At 37.9% G+C, this 20,915-nt stretch overlaps 1 protein-coding gene across 11 annotated transcripts in view; it reads right to left on the bottom strand.

Annotated features, from left to right (window-relative positions):
- PATJ (PATJ crumbs cell polarity complex component) overlaps positions 1-20,915 on the bottom strand; it is a 223,638-nt gene that overhangs the window by 22,887 nt on the left and 179,836 nt on the right. For all 11 annotated transcript variants that reach the window (XM_075936118.2, XM_075936122.2, XM_075936120.2 and 8 more), the window contains 3 exons: positions 19,953-20,089; positions 6,090-6,173; positions 2,699-2,892 (listed from right to left, as the gene is read on the bottom strand). In XM_075936118.2, coding sequence (XP_075792233.2) covers positions 2,699-2,892; positions 6,090-6,173; positions 19,953-20,089 — 415 coding nt within the window. The remainder of the gene's footprint in view (positions 1-2,698; positions 2,893-6,089; positions 6,174-19,952; positions 20,090-20,915) is intronic.

The following is a 20,915-nucleotide window of genomic DNA, read 5'->3' as shown; positions in this document are numbered from 1 at the left end:
GGGCAGTGCAGGATCCAGTTCTGTGGGATTTCCCATGTAGCTAGAGAGTGAGGCTAGCAAAAGCAGGGTAGAGCTGGGTTAAAGCATGAAGTGGACAAGATGAGTGGCTCTACCAGCCACAGAACAAGGAAGAATGCCCTTAGTAGCTCCTAAAGAATCTCTTGGAACCTAGTCCAGCTATTTCAGCGTGGATTAGTAAAGGGCCAAAGAGAGGTAATTTTTTTTAATTGTATCCTTTGGTATATATGGTTGTGACAATTTTCTTCCACTATTTGATCTGAGGAAGTGGGTCTGGCCCACGAAAGCTCATCATCTAATAAACCATCTTGTTAGTCTTTAAAGTGCTACATAGTCCTGTTTTTTGTTTCAGCTACACCAGACTAACACGGCTACATTTCTATTACTATTCTTAATGTATACAGTACCTTTTTATCCAGAAGGATCTTAAGTGCTTCACAAACAAAATGATATCTAATACTACTAACTGTACAGAGGAATAATTTAATCTCTCACAGAAATCCAGCAAGCTCCGGGAGGGGTTGGGGGAAGGGGAACACAACCACTATAGGAGCACTTAGCAATACTACACAACAGTCTAGCATGGAGACAGTTGTGGGGAGGATTGGAGAATACCATATCCAATTCGAGGAAGCAGAATTAAATTACCCACATGAAAATATATCCACAACACTGGGGTTAAACATCTCCATTCTTATGAAAACTACCAAAGAATCTTTACTGACCACAAGCAGTTGGGATAATTGCATAATGATTTTTTTTTTTTGCAATAAGAAACAGAAGTTGGGGTGATGTTTACATGCACCAAGACTGATCAGAGACTTTTCTTGTGCTGACCTGAAGTTTGCTCTAGCAATAGACGATACATTTAATATACTGTAGCTTTAATACAAACAACTTTAACAGAACAGTTTTAAAAACACATCAGCAAAAAGCTATTTTTTACTAAAGCAGCTGTTATTAATTGCCCCATTTTTTACTAGTATTTTATAATCAGTGATTGAAGAGCTCTCTAATTAATCCTCAAAACACTTCCAGATAGTAGGTAGTAGGGATGTTAAGGACTAGTCTGCTATTGGATAAGCAAATACTTATTGGATAATTGACAGGACAGTCAACTAGTTGTTTTCCTCCCCACTTGCTGCCTCTATCAGATAGAGGCAGCAAGGGAGGAGGGAAGAAGGGAGTACTTCAAAGTGGCAGCACTGTAGGGAGCCCAGATTTCATGCGGCGTGGCGGTGTTTGAAAGGGGCAGTGCCGCACAGCTGATCCCCAGCTCTGTCCGGTGCTGCTCCTTTGAAACACTGCTGCATTTCAAAGCAGCAGTGCTGCACGGAGCCCCGGATCAGCTGTGCGCCACTGTGGCAGAGTTTCAAAGGGGCAACGCCGCCCTATCAATTAATCGAATTGTCGATACAAAAATGCATCGACTATTCGATTAGTAAAATACATGCTACTTAACACCCTTAGTAGGTAGCAGCACTATGCGTATTTTAAAGCTAGGAAAGCTGAGTCAGGAAGAGTAGGACTTGCCAGCAGTCACAGACTGGGAATAAAAAACCCAAGAGTGGTTAACTCTCAGTCACTAAACTAGGGGAGGGCAGTAATTTTTGATGGGGGGGTCACACCAAGATTTTTGGAAAGTGGTCAAGGGCCACACTCTTCCATGATATTAATGTGGGGTCTGGGATGGAGGTTGGGTGCAGAAGGGAGCTTAGGGTAAGAGACTGGGGTGCAGGAGGGAGACTGGAATCTGGAGGGAGTTGGAATGACGCAGATGGTTGTGACCTAGGGCAGGAGACTAGAGTGCAGGGGTTTGGGATGTGACCTTGGGTAGGAGATTGTGATATGGGGCAGGAGACTGGAGTGCTAGATCTGGGAGGAGGTATGGGTGAAAGAGGGGGACAGAGGATTTGGGTATGTTGAGTGTGTGCGTGGGGGGGGGGGAGGGCGGGGAGTGCCAGAAACAGGCAGTAGCCAAGCGTCTTGTCAGCTGCCAAACTAGCCTGCCTTCCTGCCGAGCTTAAAATGTTTCCTAGCCAGCCTGCCTGACTGGCCATGTGCTTTGTGAATAACTGAGCCCAGGACAGGGGGCGTGATTCTTCTTAGCTGACTGTTATTCTAACAAGCAGCTCCCATTGGCTGGTTTCTGCCAGAAACCAGCCAATGAGAATGTTCTGGGAGCAGGGCGGCTCCTAAATTTCGCCCCCAATTTTAAAAGAGAAACGGAGCCCTGCAGCTGCGTTTCTGCACAGTACGTGGGGCTGCGGGGCAAGCTGGGGAGCCTGCCTGGGGCTCCCCACTGCTACCACAGGCCTGATCCGGTGGCTTGGTGGGCTGGATGCAGCCCACGGCTGTATTTTGCCCAGGCCTGCACTAGACCATACTTTTTATAAATGGATATTATTAATATTATGAGTTATAAAATGCCAAATACTAAGGGTAACAACAAATAGCCTCAGAAATAGTGTTATTACATGACATACATGCCATTGTTATTTCTAGAGGAGTCCAAATCAAAACCCCAGGGTGGAAAACATCCACGAAGTGGTTCAGATCTTGCATTTTGTGGCTTGAGTCATTCTTTCTGTATTTCACATTACATATAATGGCTGCAACTGTTTGTATGACACAATACATTCTCACTTGGAATGCCAGTGCAGTAAAGACAAGTTCTTACCGTTTTCCAACAATGCTTAGGCCTAATCCTCGGCCTGATTTCTTTTGCAGATCTACATAGAAAATATCCAAATTCTCTTCATCTTTATATTGAGCTTCATCTCTATAAACAACCAGTTGCACCTTTTGAGGTGTCTGTCTCAAGGCTGTGATAGCTTCTTCATGACCAGCATTCCTCAAATCAACACCATTAACCTGGAATAACCATCAAACCGTTGAAGAGTAAACTGGCAGAATCATTCCAAATGTCATCTAAAATCCAATCAATTGGTTCTAACTTGGGGCTCGATCCCCTAGTCCTTACACAGGCAAAATTCCTGTTTACTAAAATTAACTGCACAATATGTGACATTCAGTGATTTGTATTTGCAGATACCTACCTACTGCCTTAATCAGCCAAAGTGAATAGAAAAGTCAGTTAGTGAAAAGCAAGGAAAATCGAATAGATATTTTAGTTTATCACCTCTTGTCCTGAGCAGAGGTGAGTGTTATAGATCACTGTGGGAAAACTCACACTTGTAAATATCTAAAAAAAAGTATCTACCACTACTACAAATTTCAGGCCAAAAGATTTTAAACTTGGGTGTCTAGGCACAACAACTCATTGGCCTGATCTTTTGTGGTGCTGAGCACTATCTTCTAAAGACCAACATTTAAAAAATATTACACACTCTACTCTGTACTTTCTTATGATGCCTTGTACTGGATCACCTCACTTGAAATGAGATGTACTCTATAAGTCTGTCTTGGCTCTCCCGTTCAGAAAGCTGTCAATCGGTGGCTTTGTAGCATTTACTCTTGTCTGCTTGCCTTTCCCCATTGTTCAGTAATCTCAATTCACTCAATTCACTATTGATAAAGCTACTTCTCTTCCTAGTATCAAAGAAGAAAGTGTCTTTTTCCTCTGCACGTTATATGTTTCTGTTGCTTTTTCTTTGCTGGTATGAAAGCTTAGATTCTCCCTCCCCCCAACTTCATTATGCTAAAGAATAGAAAACATGAGGAAGAAATTATGTACTGGCTGTAAACTAGATTTTTTCCTATGTAGTAAGAGCATTATTTTTTCAAGTTCTCATTACTACATTCACTATATTCAAATGTAAACTTACAGAAAAGTTAGGAAGTGAAAATATTTTAGCTTTAACAAGATTGCTATAAAATGATTATTTTTCTTTGCTCCAATAGATGGCACACAAGACCACTACAGAAGCTCTCAGTTAAGCTTCCTGACCTAATCTGAAAAGCATTCTAGTTCAGAGAAAGCTTGAATAGTGCATTGGCACTGAGCGAATTTAGAAATATTGAAAAAGTACTGAAACTTGAAATTCAGATTCCATATCTAGCCAAATCTAGTATCTGTATCAATATCCTTTAAGATGGCGTGGCAGAATTAAATTTTTATTTGTTCATAATTTCAATAGACATCAATGTTTATTTTTGCACTTTTTTAAATTATCAAAATGTTTACAGTTGCACAAAATTTTCTGAGTTTTAACATCTCCTAGTTTTATCAAGTAAAATGTTTGCAGACGCAGAAAAATATGGCGTTGAGTGTGAGAGAGTAAATAATTATGTAATCGCAGTAGACGCCGAGTTTTAAAGTGTTACAGTTTTATGCTTGATAATACACTAATTGTCAACATCACATGTCAAAATTTACAAAATAAATATCCTTAAATCAAATTCTAATAAGTTCTCAAGCAACGTTTTCTTTACTTTGCCTATCTTTGATTACCATTGATGGAAATATTATTTCGTCAGTTTGCGTTTGGCTATATGACATTTACAGATAAAATTTAATCCTTCCAAGCCTACATTTTCAGATTATCTGATCAGTGCATTCATTTGCATGTTATATATTAAAAAATGCAAGTGTGTCTAAATTTAAAGGTTTAATTGGAAAGATGAAACAGTAATTGTATAAAAGTATAATAAAGTAATTGTAGAATGTAATACAAACACATAAGTATGATATTGTATATTTTTATAAGTTACTATGTAGGAAGAAAAATCAGTTTTTGTAGTCCTACTCATATCAAACCATAGTCATATATTAATTATAAAATAAACTGAATTTACACATATCTATATATTGGGCTGTGTCAAACAAATTTAATTAGGCTTAAGTCAGCTAAGTTCTGTTGTACATTTGCCTCTTTAGGGCAGCTTTAAAGGTATAATTCATACAAATATAATGGTGTACAAGCATTTGCATTTTCCTGTCTGGTCAGCGGAGGATCCATTAACCTCATCCATTTTTATCACATGGTCAATAATCACATGTTGTTCAGACACAGTCATTTATAAAGTGAAAACAAATATAACATTAACATTTAAAAAAATGTGTTCTGTGAAAGAGTTGTAAAACAATTCCCCAAGTGCCCCTCACTATTTTTCTAACCCCATGTACTACAGCAAAATGGGTGTGCTGGGAATTTGTCCTGATCTGAGAGTGAAACGCTGGAAACAGCTGTACTAGAACCATCAGTGCCAGACTCAAGTCTAATTTGCAGTCATCAACATCCCTCTCTTAACCCTCTCCTCTCTATTTCTATATATTTGAATTTCCAATTGTCTCCAACAATTCTGCTGTCAGTCTTTTTCTTATATTAAGTTACAAATAAAAATGTGATGTTGACTATGTGCACATGTACCAACTAGTCAAACTACTCGAATTAAAGAAACAAAATACAAGTCTACAGGTTTTACACCACAGGCTATGTCCCATAAGTTAGCCTGCATGAACAGTTTGAAATGACTCTGCAGTCACCCACTTATTTGCACAGGATTCTGCAAAGCTCAGCTTTTATGCCAATGTATAGTTACAGAATGCAGTTAAAAATACATTAAAAATAAACTGTAAACACTTCATTTTTTCCAGTATAATGCTTTAAAAGGCATGCTGGGATCTAGATACAACATCAAGCTTATAAAAATGATAATAAAGTGCTACATCTTGATAATTATGTTGATTATTGATGAAACATATATACTGTTGAAGATGATGTACTAATGCTGACTAGTACTGCAATTTATTCTGAAGGAATATAAAAGCATAACAAAGGTACACTATAAAGCAGGTTTCTAAATAAAAGATTAAGCAGATGGATGATTCTTAGCAATTGTACCTTTGTAAATGACACTGATGTAATTCAAAAGCAATCCTGCTTGATAAAATTTAATACATTCTCAATCTTTAGCTGTAATTTATAGAAGTTTGTGAAATAATATATCCTGGGATTTTTTTATTGGTTAAAAAAACGCTTTATGAACATAGTGTTACTGGTATCTTCATTACAAGCATCAGAATCTACTAAATGGTTAGAGCTCTGAAGAAAGCAATTTCGGACTCAATACAAATATCTTTAAAATAGGCTTTGCAATTAATTTACCTCAAGAATTTGATCACCAGCCCAGAGTCGGCCATCTCTAGCTGCTGCCCCTTCTTCATAAACTTCATGTATAACTATAGCATCCTGTAGAAACAAAATTCTATGCATTTATTCTCATCCATTCCAAAAGTTGCTTAAAATTGATAATTACTGATCCACAACATTCCATAATTTAATTAATGTGAAAATAAGTAAGGCTACGTTACAGATATGTGGGGATAAGACCATTATTACACCCATTCATCAGCCAATTACATTTTGGTTACAATATTTTGCTCACCAATTCAGAGTAGTACTTCTTACAAGGTTTCTATCATTTTTACACATTGGTGTCTGCACTACATGAACTCTACCTGAAGTAGTGTGGTGTATTAATATCATTTACTTTTTATGGCATAATTTAAAGCCAGACTCTTCATTGTTATGAGTATTTTATAGGGTTGGTTAGATCTGCAAGAAATGAAGTTCAGACTTGTTTATTACTGAGGTTAGAAACTGTTGGCAGTGGCAGATATAATTCAGGGAAGGTTCTAGTGATGCACTCCTATTGCCAACAGCAGATGTTCCCAAAGAAAAAAAAAAACATTACAAAGAGCATTACAGCTTGCATGTATTTCTGAAGGATCTTGTTCTGTCTGGATAGATGATTATGCTCTCATTACATCAAGTGCGCAAAGCTTTGGTTCACTCAAGGAAGAGCAACATTTAGAAAAGAAAACCAGGAGGCAAATATATTGGTTTACATGTCCAGTGAAGAGAGAACAATTAGTCAGAGATCACGACTCTCTGGACCTGGATATCTAAAAACCATAAACAGAGCACAGGCATTAGGGAGTAGATGTAATTACCCTAACCCAACTTTCAGCGAAGCTGTGTGACTGTGGAAAGAGGGGTGAAATCAGCTTGCTAAACAGGAAACACTCATCGGGTGAGTCCTGAGACTTGAGAATCATAGACAATCGTAGGGAAATTTCACCACTTGTTCTGACACAAGCCATCTATAAGATAGGCTTATCACATCATTTGTAGACCTGACTCTACATTTGTGGACTGAGCCCCCAATCCTCATTTGTGGTGAGCTAATGACACCTAAGTTAAACCCTCTGCAATATATTTTGCTCCTGCTCAGAAGGACAAGAAGTGGCAAAGACAAAGAGCCCCTTCCTGATGCAAGTTGGAATCAAGACCAATCATAAGGTTTGCAAGCACTTGGGGGTAACAGGGAAGGAAAACACAAATCACAGGATCATAAAACTAAAATATATCCTGTTAATGAATAAAAGTCTCAGAGGGGGAGCCGTGTTAGCGTGTAACTAAAAAAAAATTTTAAAACAACAATGGTCCTGTGGCACCTTAGAGATTGACCAAAAATATACAGATAGTATCATGCACTTTCATGGGCACAACCCAATTCTTCAGATGAAAATAAGGAGCAAGAGCACAGAGCTTCAAATAAAAAGTAGAAAAAGAAGGGGGAAGAGGAGGGAAGTGAAAAAAAAACCAACCACCCTGTCAATTAAAGTGTCGTGCTAAACGAGTCTAATAGAGCAGACTGTGAAGTGCCCAATACTTAGCTTTTGATGTCATTGGGTGTTTAATATAACGGCCCATCCAATTCATATCTTTGTTCAACCCGTGAGAGATATTTGCATATGAAGGCCAGTTCTGCAGACTCTCTCTAGTCGACTCTTGAAATTACTTTGTAAGACAATTAAATCCATTAATGAGTGCTGGGGTCAGTTAAAATGTTCCCCAACAGGTTTTTGTGTGTTACCATTTTGAATATCTGATTTACGTCTATTAATCTTTTGTCGTAGAGACTGTCCAGCTGGCCAATATACCTGGCAGAGGAGCATTGCTGGCACTTGATGGCATATATCACATTATGGGATGTGCAGTTGTATAAACCTCTGATGTGGTGGCTTATGTGGTTAGGCCCTATGATGTCGCTTGTGTAGATGTGTGGACAGAGTTGGCATAGGAGTTTATTGCAAGGGTGGGCTCCTGGTGAGTATGTTTGAGGTGTGATGCATGGTTGCTGGAAATAATTAGTTTCTAGTTAGGGGGCTGTCTGTGAGAGAGAGAGAGGAATCGTTTTCCAGGACAGGTTATAGATTATTAATGATGCACTTGGAGGGCTTTCAACCTCGTTTCTATGGATTCAAAAGAAGTCACCTGCAAGTAGGGAGAGAAGTATGGATCTTTGGGGAGGGTCTCCGCAAAGAAATGCAGCTGAAGAAGCACAGCTCCAGGATTATGCAGAAGCCTCAATCTGTGTCAGGTTCAGGACACACTGGAAGTAAAATACCAGGCTCAACTGGCCCAGAGGTCCTCCACTATGAGGGAGTGGAGAGGGTCTTCATTTCAGACAGCCTGCTTGCTCACGGGGACAGATGGGATTTGGGGGGGAATAGGGAGATGCAAGAGAGTCCTGCCTGCCAGAGCTGAAACAGAAAGTAGACCATGCTGCAAAGAAAAAAGGAAGTGAAGAATGTTGAATAAGAACAAGAAGTAGAGAGGAAAAATCCTCCACTTCCAGAACTTTGGCCTGAACAAGAGAGGAGGCCTGAATTTCTGATGAAGAAGCATCTTTCACATTACACTAAATGGTCCTTAGTAATCTCATCCAGATCATCTCCAAAAGAGCTTAATTCCCGTAAAAGGGATCTTAGTTAATTTTAATTTGACCTGTCTCTAATGTGTTGTTCTAGTCTCTGAACTAGATATCTATATGGATCACCAGCAAAACCTCCATAACATTTGGCCACAATTTTGGCACTGACAAAGGCATCATCAAAGAGATTAAATCTATCCAGCTTGTGTCTGAATCCTTTTTCCATTGCTGCCTCCTATATTTTATTTCCTTCTCTCCTAGGATAGAGAGAGAGGAAAGGCAGTGAGAGAAAGAGAGCAGGAGGGCTAAGACAGGTGCTCTGTACCTCCAATATCAAAAGACAAAACCAGGGCAGGAAGTAGGTAGGCTCCTGCTTATATGATTTACCACTTAAAGTAAGAGATAACTCCTTTCTTCCAAGAAGTCCAGCTATTTCCATTTCCCATATACAAGCAATGGGAGATAAGAGCTGTTCAACTGCTACTGTATAGGATGAGAGCAGGAAAATAAAATTCCAAAAATATATGATTAATGTTGGACATATTACTTACTGTCTCTCAGATTTAAAGAACAAGTAATATAGAATTTCTTAACACAAAGTTTTTTAAAATAAACTTTTTCATAGAGGCTCTTTTAAAGGTAGTATTTTATGTCCAATAGTTTCTTGGTCACAAGTAGACTTTATTGATATAAAATATGCAATGTTAAGTATTCTGTATGAACTGGAGCCTTTCCCAAAAGGGAACTATAGATGGTAAACTATACACATCATAATGTAAGCAATCTTGTAAAGAAATCATTGTATTCAGATTTGGTTAACTGATCATACCATTTGCCTAACCCAGAATAATATATTTCAAACAAATTCACTATGTAGTAAAGTATATTACAGCCACTAAACATAGCTATTAAAGTTGATAAAGAGGGCAGAACCTTCCATTGACTAGAAGTACTATAGGATTACCGACACATCCACTCTCAGGACAAGTAAAATATCTTTAATTGTTTCATTATCATCAATCATCACAGTAAAAGGAGAGAAAGCAGATTTTGTTTCTGACCTTATAAATCTGTCATTAAAACTTTTAAAGGCTGGTTCATGGATAACAGAAGAAGTCAACTGGTTGTATGAAGAATGTCATTGAAAAATTTGACCCTACCTAAGGATTTTTCCAGTATTTAAAATAAATCCAGGTGCTAGTTACTTGTAGGCAGAGGAAGTTACACCAAATAAACTGTGGTATATAGTAGTATTTGTTTCTAAATTCACAGATCTAAATGTAACCCAGAAGACAAAAGTTCAGCAAGAGCAACCAAACGCTGATTAAGAGCAAAATGCCTCTTATATAAAAAATGTATTTAATGTACCATGCTGCATGCAGAATCCTTTTGAATTACTAACATTCATAAAGGATTAACAGATACCCAAAATGCAAAGCTAAAACACTACGTGAATAGAAACAGGCAATATAATGTAAAAATGTATTACTACATTAACATTAAAACATTTTTCATTTCACAATACTGAAAACATTTTCTACAGGTTTAGAAAAAAAATCTGTTTCCCATTTAAGTACAAACCCCTGCATGAAATGTTCACTTGCCAAGTTCCAATAAAAAAAATAAGAGGTTAACCCACAACTTCAATATGAATATAATTTTTCATGCTAAAATATAGATTTATTTTAAGGATATGGATAATATTTGTATTACATTTTATGGGCCCCTATACTTACATCTGGTCTATATTTATTCAAATTTTATTCAGCTTGCATAATATTTTTGCTTACACTTATATTCTTTAAGATCAGAAAAGCTCAAACCTGAAAATTCAATGGCACTATTCATTAACATTCCTTCAGTCTGCAGTCAGACATTAGCAAACTCGCCCTTGATTTTGAAATAATAAAACTAAGGTAATAAGATGTTTAGTATAAAAATATATGACTTAAGTAAGAATGGTAGAAAGAGCTATCAATCACATTGCCAAAGCAAACCAACATTTTTTAAAAACAACAATGGTCCTGTAGAACCTTAGAGACTAACCAAAAAATATACAGATACTATCATGAGCTTTTGTGGGCACAGCCCACTTCGTCAGATGACAAATATGGAACATGAGGCACAGAGGTTGAATTATAAAGCAGAAAAAGAGGAGGGGTAAAGGAGAAAAAAAACCTGTCAAAATGTTCATGCTAAATGAGTAAACTGTAAGTGCCCGATACTTAGCTTTTGATACCATTTGGGTGTTGAATATAATCCAGTTCAAGCATGAGAGACAGTATCAAATTTGCATACGAAGGCCAGTTCTGCAGACTCTCTCTAGCTGGTTCTTGAAATAGCTTTGTCAGAGAATAGCCACTTTTAAATCCATTAATGAGTGCCTGGGAAAGTTAAAATGTCCCCAACAGGTTTCTGTGTGTGTTCCACTTCAAATATATTATTTGTGTCCATTAATCCTTTGTCGTAGCGACTGTCCAGTTTGGCCAACATACATGGCAAAGGGGCATTGCTGGCACTTGATGCCATATATCACTTTAGTGGATGTGCAGTTGTATAAACCTCTGATGTGGTGGCTTATGTGCTTAGGCAGGGCGCAGTCACATGGTCTTGTGCAGTGTTACTAGCTGTCAGTAACACTATTCCTGATGATGCCACTGCATACCTGGTGACTGAGCTTTCTAGAGAGAGTCTGCGGAACTGCTCATGAAAACTCTTGATACTATCTATATATTTTTTGGTTAGTCTCTAAGTTGCTACAGGACCATTGTTGTTTTTTAAGGTGTTTTTTTAGATTACAGACTAACACCCCAAGCCCTCTGAGACTTTCAACGTTTTTGAAAATGTATGCATTAGAGGGAATAATAAAAATATAGGACCATGATCAAAATTGTAACTCTCTCACCGTTGGATTTTTAATTAAATTAAAATTGCCCAAAACACAACATACCACAGAGAAGATGATCTCTGGCATGATTTCAGGCATGAAAGCCTGAAAGTGCATGAGGCATGAAACCAAATGCCAACTTGCTTCAGCTTCCTGTGAAGCACAGCTATCCTGAAATCACTTTTTGAGATGTCCTATTGCTTTTGAATAGCTTTAGTTTAAATTTTGTCATTGATTTGTGTTTTTGAAAGTGACTGTCCTTTCAAACGCAGAGGTCAACTGTACCCTCCCAAGACTCCGTCAATTATATGACCTGCAACACTTGTTTATTTTGACTCCTCTTTATGATGATTGGCATGTGGGCCAATGTTCATTAGGAACTAGGATGAACCCACCAATCTAATTTTTATGTTATTCAATCAAGAAACCAACCCAGTTCTCCATTGTTCCAGGTTAAAGGCATTGACTAATCTGACATCAAATTGCTTCCTATTTTATAACTCTGGTGATGAGACTAACAACTCAGAATTAATTTACTTATATGGGATACTTGCCCAATTTGCAATCTACATTGGCTCATCATTCTAAACCATTATACACAACTACTCAATTAGTTTAGCCCATATATTGAGGTAAAACTATCCAAAATGTGGAAAATTTTTCTCACTGCTTGAAACATCTAAGGCCTTATCAACTTACAGTTTTCTATCTGTGTTAGCCCCTTTCTACAGAACCATATTTTAAAGTTAAAGTTTAGAGAAATTGCATTAAGTTTAAACAAGGTTCTGTAGGAGGTTGCTAACAATTTTAAATGAGACTATATTCCAAATATACATAGCTTTCAAAGTTTCTACCTACTAACACAAAGACTAAATCATTACAGTATAGGTTTATTTAATGATTACTGAGCACCTTACTGTTACTACTTGTTAATTAGTAGTGTACTTCATAGACTGAAGATGAATATGAAAGAGGTTAAGTAATGTCTTTCTTAAACGCACACCATTCATCAAAAAGATGGAAACAAAGGCTCAGATAATTCTTGCATTTAAAAGTAAAAATTCCCATTAACTTTAATGGTGAAGAAGCAGGCCACCCAAAAAGCACATGGTATTTTTTAAAAAATCTTAAATCCCAGAAGTATGATCCCAGATACTTAATTCACACAGATTTAAGGCCATGAGGATGGTCCCTTTATGACTATGTTTTGTTCCTGCTTACTTTAGTTAATCTAAGGACTCAGAACAAGTCAATTTATGAGACTAATCAACATTTCTGTAAGTACTCTTTTCTACATATGATACCATATCAGCGTAGCTTGCGCGCGCGCATGTGTGTGTGTGTGTGTGTGTGTGTGTGTGTATTTGATAACCAGCTACTTCATCGGACAGAGGCAAGAATCAAATAATGTATTGCCTACAAATCTCCAGTGTCATTAACCAGATCCAAACTTTTATTAGTAATAATAACTAACTTAGAACTTTAAATAATTTGATAATTCACTTACAACTTTTTACTTTTAAATCACATCAAAAGCATTACTTCATATAACAATCCAAGAGGTAGATATTGTCCCTCCACTTTGTAGATAGGGAAAATTAGATGTGAAAAGGGAGCAAGTGATTTCTTCAAATCCACAGAACTTTCTGATTAGAACTAACTTCTGGCTTTTAGTGTTCAGACTACATCTATCAGTTAAGTATGACATTTTGGTTACACCTATCGGATGACTATAAAAGCATGGTTCAGAAATTAAAATTAAATACTTTACTCTCAAAATCACATCAGCTTCTTTATTATCCAGATGATTTAAAACATAAGATTTCTAGAGACATTTTTGTTTATTGCTTCATTCATTGTGTAATAAACTATGCACACTTTTTACCAATATTCAGGAGCAATATAATACTAATATCCTAAGACGGACAATATATGCACTCAGCAAATATTTTCAATTAACAAATTCTAGCACTAGCTCTTATTAGTGATTGTATGGAAAACCACCTAAACATCAATTGAGTTTAACTGATGTAGTCATTTCTGTCTGACTCTGCAAATAGCTTGAAAAATTTGCTTTAAGCATGAACTTGCTTTTATTTGTATCAAAAAGGTGTTGACCCTGGAACTTAATGATGCCAGCTTAAAAGTCAACAGTGTTAACTGTTCCACTGCTGAACATTTTAGCAGAAATACCTCTCACCACCCTAAACCAACCTAATGCTTTTCCAGGTGCTAAGTCTCAAACTGTCCTCTATTTGTTACCCAAATCCTTCAGCTTAACTTCCTCCCCCAACAAATTCTACAGAGAAAGTATGCATTTTCAAGAGTAAAAACTGAACATGAAAAATATTGGGGCACTGTAAAATACATACAAAATTTGATTTACAAAATACTTCATTGGTTGTGTTTTCATTTTTATATTTAAATCAATACAAATCTCCATTTTTAAAATTGCATTTGAAGCAGTCACATAACATCCAGGCTCTCACTCAAACAGCAAAGAACCCAAGACCTTTAACACAGAAACTAGGTCAAGGTTGCTGTGGTATATGGAGGCCTTGACCAGTTGCTAGGTAATGCCAAATGGGTTCCCAAGGTTTATTATTGTTCTTTACTCCCACCCTAATTGAAAGGAGACTGTTTATATCAATCAGGAAGCACTTATTTTGATGGAAAGCAGAAACCTTACCACATTATTCTTACAGAATTCACAGCTGGATAAATTCACACAGAAGCTTCCCAAATTTAACTACTATAAGGAGAGACTGTGTGTTTTATCTTCCATTACATCTCTTCATACAGCTAAGGAAGCACAAGAGAAAACTAGCCCTCAGAATGAAAAGGAATAATGCCTCCTTAAATGCCAGGAGAGCACCAAACACAAAGGCAACCCCAACAAAATAGTGACAGACATTTCAATTTTTCCAAGAACATTTGTGACTTCTCCAGATTTGTCCTCCCAACAGTTGCAGAAGTTCTGTCTGGTGCTCTCCTGCTTTTTCTTTGAGTGCAGCCAGAATACTCAATTACAGTGCCTGCATCTTGACAATTTCGGAGGGATAGGGGTGTTAGTCTGTAACTGAATAAATTTTAAAAATAACCAATAGTCCTGCAGCACCTTAGAGACTAACAAAAAATGTGGGTGGTATCATGAGCTTTCATGGGCACAACCCACTTCTTCAGATGAATGGAGTTTTTAAAAATCAGAATATTATGGTCTCCTTTGCAATAAATATTTTAGCAAAAAAACTCTATTCCAATCACATGTGTAAATTAACTCCTCTGCAACATTCATTCTATCATAGTTTAATGCCTCTAATTGGTTACTTTTGATGATAATCAAAGGTTATAACTTGAAAGTCAGACTGTATTTCATCTTTAAGTGGTGCCTATTTCTGCAGTGCTGTTAGATTTACTATGCCAAAAACTGGGGCAGTGTATCATAAGCATAAAGAATTTTGAACTGGACATTTCTAATCCATGAAAACGGCTGTTGTGGGTCTCTGTTATTAACAGTAAAAAACCGGTACAGCAAATAAATAAAGAATTTTGGCTGCAAATGTATTTAAAAACACACTGGACTAGGTGTCCTCGTGTTCTTACCCTAGGTTTCATTCTAGATTAATTTAAGAGCGCTAGCAAAAAGATACAAGCTCTTTGTGGACCAGCTGTGATATTGACATATCACTGGTTTATCATGAGCCAAGGTACATCACTAAACAATCTATTCTTCACAATTCAAGGACTACATAATTCCCCCTCTCTGAATGTTTCCACAAAGTTAGCCACTCACAAAATACATGGGCTACATCTGCACTGCAGGCTTTCTGCGCAAGAATGGTCATTCTTCTGCAAAACCATGCGGAGCATCTACACTGCATGTGTGTTTTTGCACAAGTAAATTTACAGTAAAGCATCAGAAGAGAGGGCTTCTTGCGCAAGAGTTATTCCTCTCCCCACGAGGAAAAGCAAGAGCTCTTGTGCAAGAAGGCAGTGTGGACAGGGAACAGGGGTTTCTTGCGCAAGGAAACCCCTCTGGCTAAAATGGCCATCAGAGCTTTTTTGCGCAAGAGACTGTCCACACTGCCATGGATGCTCTTGCACAAAAGCACATTGCAGTGTGGACGCGCTCCTGCGCAAGACCTTTTGCGCAAGAACTCTTGTGCAAAACAGTTCTTGCACAAGAAGCCTGGAGTGTAGACGTAGCCATGGAGGATCAAATGTAATGCTGAAGAAAAGGAAACAAGGAATAAGTGTGACTGTCCCATTTTCTGAGAAAGTAGTGCGCAGGGGAATTTTTCAGCAGCTTCGATGTGAAAGGAAGTACCATTGCACAAGCCTGCTCTTATTCTACCATTGCTTGCCTATCCCCATATAGAGTTCTCTATGGATGTTAGGCAGCAAGTCCCTATCCCTTTCAGACATGGGAATGTGCAGAATAAAAGGAGGCCTAGCTGACTGTGCTCCTGTTCTCTTGCTCCCTGACCTCAAGAACTCCCATTGGCTGCGTTTTTAAAAATATTTTTTAAGTATTAAATGCAACCATGTTGTGGATACCAGTTTCAAATTACACCATGGAAAACTACAGGCCACAGACACCACAATTTTGTGCTCATAAAAGTGGCTGCAGATATCTGTGGGCCCTAAGTATTAAATAACTCGTAACCTGTGATGCTATCAGTGAATTATTTTGGCTTTACCAATATAAAATGTACCCACCTATGCCACAGGGTTGAAAGTGAAGAAAGAAGAGAAGTAGCAGTTCCATTCCTTTGTTCTTACCACATATCCCAAAGAGCTAGACATTTTTCTAACAAATGCAGGTGGTATTGCCCACCACCTGCTTCTGGTTTTGTTTTATTATTCCCTCAGTTTTCATCACCACACCACAATCATCATCTCTTTGCCCTAGTAACAAATATTAAAATACTGGAGAGCAGGTCACCAGATGGTATAAATCAGCTCCATTACCTCAGCTGTGTCATATAAACCAACTGAAGATCTGGCACCTTTGTCTGTAGTTATGCATATGCATGTCCCACTGAAGCAAAAAGTGGTTGTGTGCATGTAATTGAAGAAAGAATCCCTTCGTTCCTCACAATAAATTAGCAGACCAGTCTCTGATCTAATAAGAGCAACGTGCTTTCTATGAAGTAATACTGTATGCTTTTGAATGTTCAAAATGAACAAGGTGAAAACCAGCTAAGATTTATTTTGGCAGGTTCTATAACTTAAAAAGACAGACATGTTTGAACATTTATTTCATGCAGATGCATTTCTGTTGCTGGAAGCAAGTCAGTAACTTTATAAATTGTTTTCCTTGCAAATTTCTAGATTGACACTTTAATAAATAACCTAACAAACACAGAACCCAGTGTGATGGGGTGAGGACACAGAAGACTCCTTGGGGATACTTCCCAGAGTGCCGACAAAGGTTCTGACATTTTGCCTGCTTGTTCTCTGGAGCTTCCCACTACCCTGTCCTGCTGGACCAGCTCAGCTGGTCTCCCCTGGGCCACGGCACAGAGCTGAGATTACTGCCACCCCACCCCGAGCAGTACACACTAGGGATGTAATAGCATAGTCGATTAACAGATAAGGAAAAGCTAATAGCTTAATACTACAGACTACACTCATTCCTTTCTTCCTGCCAGTAAACTTTTTAGCAGGCTGGCCAGCAGCCTTGGCTCAGTCCTGGCTCAGGACAGGTTTGGGATCTACCCCTGCTGCAGCTCTGCATTTAAAGTGTATTAGGAGCCAGATGGGCAGGCAGCCCAGCTCAGTTCCAGCTCATGCTGGGTCCGGGAGCTCAGACCCCGCTCTAGACAGGAACTGCTGCTACTTTCACAAAAGCAGCAGCACAGGGCGACAGGCAGCCGGTCCATGAGGGGAGCTGGTTTTTAAATTGGCTCCCCTCGCAGACCAGCTCCCGCCTGGCACCCCGCGCTGCTGCCTCTGATACGTTGGCTGTCGGCCCTGGGGACTACAGACTAGTCGACTAACCAATACAATTTCATGAGGTTACTCGACTATTCAATTAACTGATATTTACCATCCCTAGTACAGACACTGAAAGTTTTTGGGTCCAAAGAAAATGCAGCTTTGGGCCCAGGTTCTCAGGATACCGCTCCCCAAATGGGATCAGAACCCCAAATGAATTACAGGCTGTCCCCGACTTATGAACGGGTTACGTTCTGAACACCTGGTCGTAACTCGATTTGGTTACAAGTCAGAAATACCCTTAAACGCGCTGCCCGCGCTTTTAGAAAAACTTGACGTACATGGTTCTCACCTTGAAAATATTATAATGGAGTTAATGGAAGGTTGGTCGTAAGTATGGATGGTCATAAATCAGTGTGTTCGTAAGTCGGGGAGTGGCTATATTTAGGCAAGCTCCCTTTAGCAATGAAAGGAGGATGTACACACTGATTGATCCCCTAGGTAAGAATTATTTACACTGGGCTTTATAGTAAAATCACTTTTATTTACTAAGTATAAGCAGTAGGATTTAAAAGGTTATAACTGAAAACAGGCAGAGCAAACAAGATTACAATTTAAAATAACAGAAAACACTTAGCTAATTCTAAAACCTCACTATAAACTTACTACAAACTCACCCTAAAACTGTTCTTGTTCCAGCTAAGCCTTCAAACCAGGGAAGTTCCCTCTCCTTGGGGTCTTTAGTTAATCTCCTGGGTGTGCCAGCCCAGCCCCAGACCCATTGTTTTATAGACACCACCTTTGGGGGGGAATTCTATTTCTACATTCCAGCCTTTCATGGGAAGTTACATGGCCAGCCCCTACCAGTTAGGGAGGTCATATGACTACCTAGGAACAACCACTGTTATCACTTAAAGGACAAAAGTGTTGTTTACAGTTGACCAGACCTTGAGGGATACATCCTTGATGGCTTGCCTTTACACTTTTAAAATCATAAAGCATTCCATACTCCATATAGCTAACTTTACACACAAGAATGATACATACCAAATGATACAGACCAAAATAAAATACACAGACCCAGCAGATTATGACATTAAGATTGATAGGTTACATGAGGTAATCTGTTACAAACATCTTTGAGTTATGCATATTTGTGTCCATAAATCCATTACATAAAGCATGGCGGGTCCATCACACCCAGTCTATAACAGCTCTTGAAGTTGGAGCATGGTGCTATTTTTTTTCTTGTTTGCCCCTAAGAAGAAATTTTTATATATTTAATTACTATGAAATTCTCAAGAAGGATTTATTCTGGATTAGGATAGGCTGCCACTTGCTTAAGTGACTTCCTCTGAAATGCTTCAGATTGTAGTAAATGCTGATAGTACTGCTGATAGTAAGAGACCTTCCTGCTTAATGATGTATTATTTTGTAATTTCTTGAATAACTTGTATGTAAAGAGATTACATACAAAGCAACTCAATCAGATTAATACACTTCATCTCAAGATTCAAGATGACCCAATGCTCATGCAAACTGCAACAGAGTTATTACAGAAAACTCTAGACTAAATTTGTTGACACCAAGAGTTTATATTGATAATCTGTTAAATTATAGTATTATCTCTCAGAGAAGGCATGAAGAACTTAAATAGTAAATCACCTACCACAAACAAGAAAGAAAAGGTTTAGTCCAGTTAACTTTTGAACTTGCATATTAATGATACTTCAGTAGTGCTGAATACATTATAAATTTGGATGTTACTGACAAAAAAAAGCAACCTTTGAAAGCAGAATATCTGAAGGGGTAGACTAAACAAAGGAACATATAACTGAAATAAGATTATCTTTGCTGATCTGTGTCCAGCTCAGGGTGGCACTGGTAGGGGCTTAGTAAATGTCCTGTTTAAAAAACTGAGCATAAAATAAGCATTTGTGGTTTTAAAATATACAGTTGTTAGCACAAAGCAAAACCATGACGTTCACTTTGTGATTCAGTCACCCTGATAGACAATTCAGATTAAATAATTTAAAATTCCATTACTTTTTTTTAAAATGAGAAGGAGGAGGCTTGTGTGTAAAACAGAACTCATTCTTGGAATAATAAAAGTGAGCAATGGGAACTCACTGAATCCTTTAATTCATATGATTTAAACCTTAGAAAGTAGGGTACATAATACACAATTATGATGATAATGGAAGACAATCATGAAAATGTAGTTAACTGTCAGTTTAAAAGGAAATATTAAATATTTAATCTTGCATATTAGGCAAGACTACCAAGTTTATTATGGAAGCAGCTATATACTATTTCAATACTGAATAATTTAGTAGAGGGCTATTGGACATATGCTATTTCTTTTTAAAAAATTGCTTTTCCCTGTCTTTTCTGCTTCTTAATTAAGGTTTAACAAACTCACAAGTGGAGTATCTTTCCCTCCTACTATGCTGAGACCGAGGCCTGATCGCCCCTTGGATATTTCTATAGTCATCTCTTGACCAGGAACAATTGGGCATGTGGCCGGATCAACTGGCAACAGAGGAGGCAGTACATTGCCTAAAACATTAAGAGAAAATAAATAAATTAGTCAGCAATATTAAATGTGCATATAATTGAACTAATCAGGATGCACATTATTAAGTAAAGAACAAAATACCCCTATGTAATCATGTTGGAGTAGACCTAAAATCATCAGACACTGGAGTGCAATTGGCTTTCAAAAGTCATATGAATTACATGTATAATTTTGATCAGTATGACAAAGCACACTGTGACAATGCAGTGTCACGAAGGTGAAATGCAGGGATTTTTCAAATTTATATTCAGGATTTTTTAAAATCCACCTGTCTCTTAGAACAAGCATGGTTCACATATACAGTTGCAACACTTTTGTTCTTCAGCTCCCAAAGGCAATTATCCAAACACAAAAGTGGCCCAAAATATTTGTAATACCTGTGCAGTTCTGTTATTATTGATAACCATCCTTCTGGCAAACAAAAAATAAACAATCAATGGTTAAGTTTTTTGTAATTTTATCTTCTTCATCACAAAAAGGGAGATAAAACCCTACTGTTTACTAGGGATGTGTTTAAACAGTTCATTGGTCAACTGATAAGCTGATGCTTATTGATCCTGTTACTGTTTAAACTCTGCTAGGGAGTGTGGGTAGGCAGCCAAGAGCATGCGGGGCCAGCGGCAGCCACAATCCCGGAGTCTGCGTGGAACAGAGCCTGTTTAATTGTGTAACCGATGAAATTTCCATAAGTTACAAGGTTAATGTTAACATTTTTTACATCCCTACTGTTTACCCATTGAATAGGATATCAAGATAGAAAGATTTTTTTCAAACTTTTAAAATTAAATAACGGGACATTTTTTTAAA

The sequence above is a fragment of the Pelodiscus sinensis genome, chromosome 9 (genome assembly GCF_052426305.1).
Source record: "Pelodiscus sinensis isolate ZL-2025 chromosome 9, ASM5242630v1, whole genome shotgun sequence".
Taxonomy (NCBI): Eukaryota; Metazoa; Chordata; order Testudines; family Trionychidae; genus Pelodiscus; species Pelodiscus sinensis.
This window is presented reverse-complemented; position numbering and strand designations above follow the sequence as displayed.